Genomic DNA, 6913 nt, shown 5'->3' with positions numbered 1-6913 from the left:
AAGAGCAGCTACCCAGGGACCCTGGGCAATCCTTTATTTCCCCATGTGTGCACACTGGATGGGAAAAAGCCTGAGGGGACGGGAGAAAAGAGGCCTTCCTCCTCTTGCAGGCCCTGGGGAACAAGGGCTGGAGGAAGGCTCTGATGTGGGGTAAGGGGACAACAGCTGTCCTGGAGCAGGAGATATGGCAGGAGAATACTGGGAGCAGTGAGAAAGTGACTGGAAAAAAAATTGACCCAAACCAGCCAAGTTTCAATGCAGACACAAGTCTGGGTGGCACCACCTGCCAGGAGCTGGGCAGAGCTGAGCTCCCCCTGCCCAGGCTTTCTCAGAGCAGCCAGGCTTTCACTGCAGGGAGAAAGAAAAAGGGGAAATCTTAAACGAGTGGATATTTTCCCCTTTTCCAACACCAAACTGTTCTGTAAGGGGAGACAGAACCCTTTGCATCCTTTCTCAACAAAGGCAGTGATGGACAGTCCTCAGGAAGTCTGATGTGAGGAGACAGGCCAGCACTATGCCATGTCTCTTCTGATTAATTCTGAATTTCATTTTGTTTCTGGTTTTCAGGGCTCTCTGAGCCAGCAGCCTGTCCATCTGCTCGGGGCCCATCCCCTGCTCTCAGCAGCGTGCCCACAGCCACCCCTGCTGCCACTGGCTGTCCCCAGGCAGCTCCTTCCACACTGACAGCACAGCCAGGGTACACCTCACCTCGGAGCTGAACATCAGGAAACCAGATCAACTCCCTTTCCTCCTGCCCCTCATTCATAAATTTAATAAAATAACAATAATAATAATAATAATAACAATAATAATAATAATAATTAAAACAAAGGCTTATTGGAGCTGTTTCTGCTCAACTTTCACCAGTCTCTTTTCATGTCACTCTCCGTAATCAGATTTTTCAAGAAATACTGTGAGAAAAAAAGAATAATAATAATAATAATAGTAATTATTATTATTCGAATAATAAAAAGCATCTGGAACCAGCTCAGAAGATTTCTAATGCTTTTCAGCTTGACTGACTTGGAGTGCATTGACCACACCATTTATATTTTCTTCAGGTACCTGCAAGAGAACAAAAAGAAAGGTCATGTTCCAGCAAAAGGGGTGGCAAGGAAAAGAGAGGCAGCAGACAAAGGCAGAGCAGTCCCCAGGAGGCAGACACTGCTGGTTTTTGCTTACACCTGAAGTCCACTGAGAAAGGGCTCCCTGTCCAAGGACACCCCTGTTCACCCACGGTACCCCCAGGGCAGACACTGTAAGGGAGATGCAGATGGTTTGCTGTTCTATGCTGGCTGCTGGTGAACTATTTTGGGGTTTCTCTTTCTCTCTTCTCTTCCTGTCCTTTCCCCTTTTTTTTAGTGAAGCACTTGCATGCCAGGAGCTCACCCATGCAAGGTGCCTGTGCTGATGGGTTTGTGTGGCTGCCTAAGCCACACGAGGTTCTCAGGGGCACCCCACAGATTTGGGACCTGTAAGTGTGGATGGGAAGACCTCTTCAGAAGCACAGTGCTGGTGAGGAGAGCAAAACACCTGTGAACATGAGGCAGCAAGAGCAGAGCACCTGGAAAGGCAACTCTTCTTCCTTGCTCTCTCTAGAGGGAGCTGGTAACCACGACTCTCTCCAGCCTGAGCCTACATCACCCAGGGGACCTGCCAGAGACCTGCAGGTTCCCATCTCAACATCGTCTCCCAAAGGGATTTTGTCTCAAGAACAAGTCCTGATTACCAGGGCAAACATCTACAGCTACAGCATGGCAGGAAGACCTGAGTGTTACACCCAGGTCAATAAAAATAAAGCAACAAGAACCACCTTAAGATGCACAGGAGAAAAAAGATCAGATCAAAGGGAACAACACATTTTTATACAGTACTCTAAAATTGTCCACAACAGGTACTGAACTACCTTAATTAAAGAAAGGGAAAATTTAGAGAAAGGGTTCAAGATACACTCAGTCCTTGAGAAATGTCACTACAAGTCAAGGCACCTGGGTAGCAAAGTTAGGGAAAACATGACAAACTCTAAGTCAGGGTCTTGGCCAACAAAACCACCCTAGAGCCAACAAGCATCCAGCCCAGCCAGCACACCCAGAGCAAAGTCAGGGAAAAGATGCACCTTCCAAAGGATGGAAAGGTTTGACAGCTAGAACAGCACTGTCCAGGTGAAAAGGCTTTTAAACCATACATCAAGGAAGCAGTAAGGAGCAAAGAAAAACACTGAAATACTGCTCTGAGTGAGGAAGAGCTGCATGCCCCCCTGATACCCTGCCAGCTGCTCGAGGCAGGGTCTGTGGGGCCTGGAGGCAGCAGGATGAGCCACTCTGAGAAGGTGGAGCTGCCTGCAGAGCCATTGTAATTGTGTGGCTTAAGTTTTCAGCTACATATCTGTTTTAACTGATAGGGCTGAGCTCTCCAGATATGGCCTGACATGTGGAAGCACTCTGCACCTTGTGCTCTGCACAAAAAGTGCCCACCTGGGGCCACACAATGGGCAGAAATGTGAGGCAAAGCTAACAGTATTGATTTTTAAATGGTCTTTTATTAGCTTATCTTATCAGCACTGTTAATATTAAAAAAAATAAGACAAACATATATAACACTTTGACCTCTGCTATCTGAAATAATATTTACTTTTACTCTTTACACACATGACCTATCAGCTGTGAATGGTTCACACCAACTGTGAAAAAACAAAGTCATTTTAAAAACCCCAAACCTGCTTTGATCTCACTAAAGCTTTTACAGGTCAAAGGTAGGACCTGAACAGTGAATTTGCAAGTGATGGAAAGAGAAGTATAGTGCAATAAAGGGCACATTTAAGAAAAAAAAATAGCATAAAGCAGCTGACTCCCTCCTTCAGGACCAGACAAATGGGTTGCAAGACAAATGCCACCCCATTAGTGCCTACAGGCATAGCGTTTTCCCTTTCTAGGGGAATTCCTCATATTTGAGAGTGTCTTCTTCACAAAGGAAGAGCAGAGGCAGGCCTAGAAAGTAAAATGTCCATCAGTATAAAAAATAAAGAGAACTCTCCAAGGATGGCAAGACTCTTGTGTTGATGGCTGTGCTGAAACTGCTCACGGGCACCCGTGAGAACATGGGAACAATCTTATCTGCTTCAAAATTGCCTTCTCTTGCTGTGCTGGCAATTATTGCTTGTTTAGCAAAATTTAGGAAGATACAGGGACAGCAGAGTTAATAGATGGGTCTCAGAAAGCAAAGGTTAGGACAATGCAGGCACCAAGAGATGAAGGCAAGGGTCAGCTGCTGGTAGACTGTCCAAAAAGTTCCCAACACACAAAGGTACCTGTGATAACCCACCCTTAAGGGGAAGGAAGCACCTAAGGAAGCACCTTCCCCTTAAGGGTGGGTTGTCACAGCACTGTCCTGAGAGTCTGGAGCCTGCAACTATTTTTGGAAGCAAATGGAAGGGTTTGTGGCTGTTTCTAATAAAAGATCCAGACACAGTGGAAGAGGCTGCTCAGGGAGGTTGTGAAGCCTCCGTCACTGCAGGTCTTTAGGGACTGAGATCAGCCTTTTTTGAGAACAACACTCACTAACACAGCTTTGCTTTGGGTAGGGCTGGGCTTGGCTCAGGAGCCTCTCACCCAGGGCAGTGACAAGCAGGAGGCTGCAGACAGGAGTGTGCAGGGCCACACTGGAGCACAGGCACTGCAGTGAGCTGGCCAGATGAGAAGCGACATTCTCATAATGAGTTTTCTCCTAAGGAAAAGATCTCCCCTACCCCAAAGAAGCTGTATTCATACTCACCAAGGCGTGATCAAACTTAAAAGTACTGATGTAGTAGGCTGGGATGTCAGCTGCAGCCAAAGGCTCAGAAATCTGAGCCACAATTCCACATTCATCTGTGGGGAGATAGAAAATCAAACATTGTCTGGAGGGGCTTGCAGAAGTCTCAGAGCTCACCAACTCCATGCCTACATATGGAGAATTTTATCTTCACAAACTCCAATCAGAAGGAATCTCTGTAGTAAAATGTATTCTTTCTCAAAGAATCAAGTGTTTGGGCCACAACAATACATTGCACATTTAGTTTTATTACCTTCTTTTTGCTACAGAGCAATTTTTTTTTCTTTTTGCACATTTTCCATAGGCACAAAACCATTAGAACTGGAATGATTTAGAGGTCCAAAGAAAGGCACTGAATGATGTTCAAGAAGTAAGCACAAAGCCCAGCCCCATACACCCTTAACATCCATTTTTCCATTACTGAACATTTGGCCCTGCAACTCTGAAAGAGGAGATGCTGAGCCATTAGTCAGCCTGGACACACGGTTCCTAGGCTGCAGCCCACCCTGGCCCCTCAAACAGGATTTCACACCCATTTTGTCACAGAATCATCACAGAATGTTGAGGGGTTAGAGTGAACCTTAAAGATGCTCTGATCCCAACCCCCCACACCATGGGAGGGACACCTCCCACGAGATCAGGCTGCTCAAAGCCTTATCCAGCCTGGTTTGAACACTGCCAGCCTTGGGACACCCACGGCCTCCCCGGGCACCCTGTGCCAGAGTCTCACTGCCCTTGGGAGGGAAACATTTCCTCCTGATCTCTGCTGTAAATATCCTGAGTTTCACTCAGTACCCACTCCCTGTGTCCTGTCACTGCAGCTCCTGATGCAAAGTCCCTCTCTGCCTTCCCTGGAGCCTGTCAGACCCTGAGGTGCTGTGAGCTTTCCACACAACCTTCTCTTCTCCAGGCTGAGCTGCCCCAGCTCCCTCAGCCTGTCTGCACAGGGGAGGGGCTCCAGTCCTCTCATCACCTTCATGGCCCCCTCTGGACTTGCCCCAACAGTTCCCTGTCCTGCTGATGTTGGGGACACCAGAACTGTGCCCAGGGCTCCAGATGGGCTCTGACAAGAGCAGAGTAGAAAAGCAGAATCACCTCCTTCAACCTGCTGACCATGCTCCTTTGGATGCAGCCTGGGACTCAATTTGCCATCTGGGCTATTTGCTTGGCTTTCTGGGCCTTAAATGAAATTTAAATAGTTCATCTGTCTTGCTTTCTCCTAAGGACATTTCTTGAAATTTCAAATTAAGGAAATTTGAACTTGATTTTAAATCAACATATTTAAACATAAAATATTTAGGGGCCTGGTCAATGTCCTGATTACCACCAATGACATATCATGCCATTTCTAGATATTTACCTCAAAAATGTGTAAAGAGAAGGTACATGAAAATTTCCTTCTTGCTACTTTTGGTGGTCTGGTGTGGAAGTTGCAATTAAATGCAAAAATTGGCCCAATGTTTTTCAGAAATGTTCTTGAAGCTTGTATATTGTAACTGGTTCAGAGCCCAAAGGAAGGAGCCATTGCATTTCCTGAGGATCAGGCCTTTGTTGCAGTATTCAGATCAGACCCTTAAAATTGCAGGGGACATAAAAATCACAAGAACATTCCTGCAGGCATGAAGCATTTCTCTGTGGTACTTAGGACCAAAATTCTTTTGAGTAGAGGAAACGTGCAGGACTGGGTGTGAAACACACTTGTGAACAAGACTTGGACTGTTACAAATCTATAAAAAAGTCTACTAGAAGCACAGAATTACTCAAGCATTGCACTGGAGTATGACAGTGCTTTCTGACCACTGATTTCAGTAACCTACAATGCATTTCCATGCCACCTTTTAGTCCAGTTTTTCTCTTTAACCAGAGCCCCAGCTGTAGCCACCTCCAAAGTCCAGCAGACAAATGCAATGCAGCTGGAACTGCTGAGCATGTAGCACTTCCAGGGGTATATTCAGAAATCAAACTTAACAGGAGTCAGGCTTCTGTTTGAAAATCTCAGCTCACAAAGTCATGTTAAGCTGTTGGCTCTTAAAAAGCATCATCCTCAGATGGATTTTTCCATTCCCCTCGAAGGCCCTGAGGTGACTGTCTGCCTGCACACCAACTGATCCTCCAAATGTTACTTACCAAAGCCAAGAGGCTGCCCACCAATCCTCACCATCTTCCAGAGTTCACCAGATGCACTTGTAAACAACAAATTATTAGGAAATCTGTAAAAAAAAAAAAGAAAAAAGAAACATCAAAATAGCAATTAAAACACAGCAGTGTGTCAGATTCTGCCTGTGGGGGATTTGCTTTTCCTGCATCCTTGAGATGGTTGAAACCAACAATAATGGGGCAGTAGCTCAGGTAAAAAAAGCTGGGGCAGATGGACCTGCCTGAGCCTCCAGGTATCCTATGCAAATCAGCAGCTGCTGCTGGAGGTGGCCACAGGTACACAGAGAGGGGCACGGGGAGAAAAATTCTAAGCAACAGCTGTGTCCCAGCTTTACAAATGTTCAGACTGTGAAGGTTTGATTTGAGCTGCATTTGGAAACACTCAGGGATGGAATATGTTTCCACACCTGCTCTCAGGAACACTGAGACACTCAGTATCTCAGAATCTCAGACACTGGTTTTGTGTCTGAGCACCATCAGTGCTTTTTTCCATACCAGACTGGGAGGTCCCTGGGACCACTGCAGAGGTCCCTACTTCTCAGCAGGGGAAAGGAGACTGGGGCTAAGAGAGCTGCCCAAGGTCAAGCAGGCAGCCTGTGAGAGACAAGAATTGGCCTCTCAGATTTCCCAGACCACAGGCTGAAGCTCCAGCTCTCTGGCTCCTCTTAAGACAAACAAAGGTTTACTCCAGTAAGGTCAAAGAAACTTTCAAGAGGGCAATTTATTAATCTGGAAAACAAGTCCCTGGGGCAGGGGACTTGCCCCCCAAGAACCAAACACAAAGTGCACTGTATGTCAAAAGCAAATCTAAGCAGTGCTGCTTAAAGCACAGCATCCCTCTAGCCTCCAGACCTCAGAGCCTCCCGTGCTGCACAGCTGCAGCAGCACAGACACACACACAGAGGCTGACTGCTCACCAGCTGACTCCTTCCTTGCTGCACAAACA

General features: G+C 46.5%; 1 protein-coding gene across 2 annotated transcripts in view; it reads right to left on the bottom strand.

The window, feature by feature from the left end:
• Positions 1-752: 752 nt before the first annotated feature.
• Positions 753-6913, bottom strand: part of CASTOR2 (cytosolic arginine sensor for mTORC1 subunit 2) — a 117438-nt gene continuing 111277 nt past the window's right edge. For both annotated transcript variants that reach the window (XM_066333142.1, XM_066333144.1), the window contains 3 exons: positions 5938-6020; positions 3772-3866; positions 753-1065 (listed from right to left, as the gene is read on the bottom strand). In XM_066333142.1, coding sequence (XP_066189239.1) covers positions 1000-1065; positions 3772-3866; positions 5938-6020 — 244 coding nt within the window. In that variant the 3' untranslated portion in view covers positions 753-999. The remainder of the gene's footprint in view (positions 1066-3771; positions 3867-5937; positions 6021-6913) is intronic.

This window comes from Sylvia atricapilla, chromosome 20, assembly GCF_009819655.1.
Source record: "Sylvia atricapilla isolate bSylAtr1 chromosome 20, bSylAtr1.pri, whole genome shotgun sequence".
Lineage (NCBI taxonomy): Eukaryota > Metazoa > Chordata > Aves > Passeriformes > Sylviidae > Sylvia > Sylvia atricapilla.
This window is presented reverse-complemented; position numbering and strand designations above follow the sequence as displayed.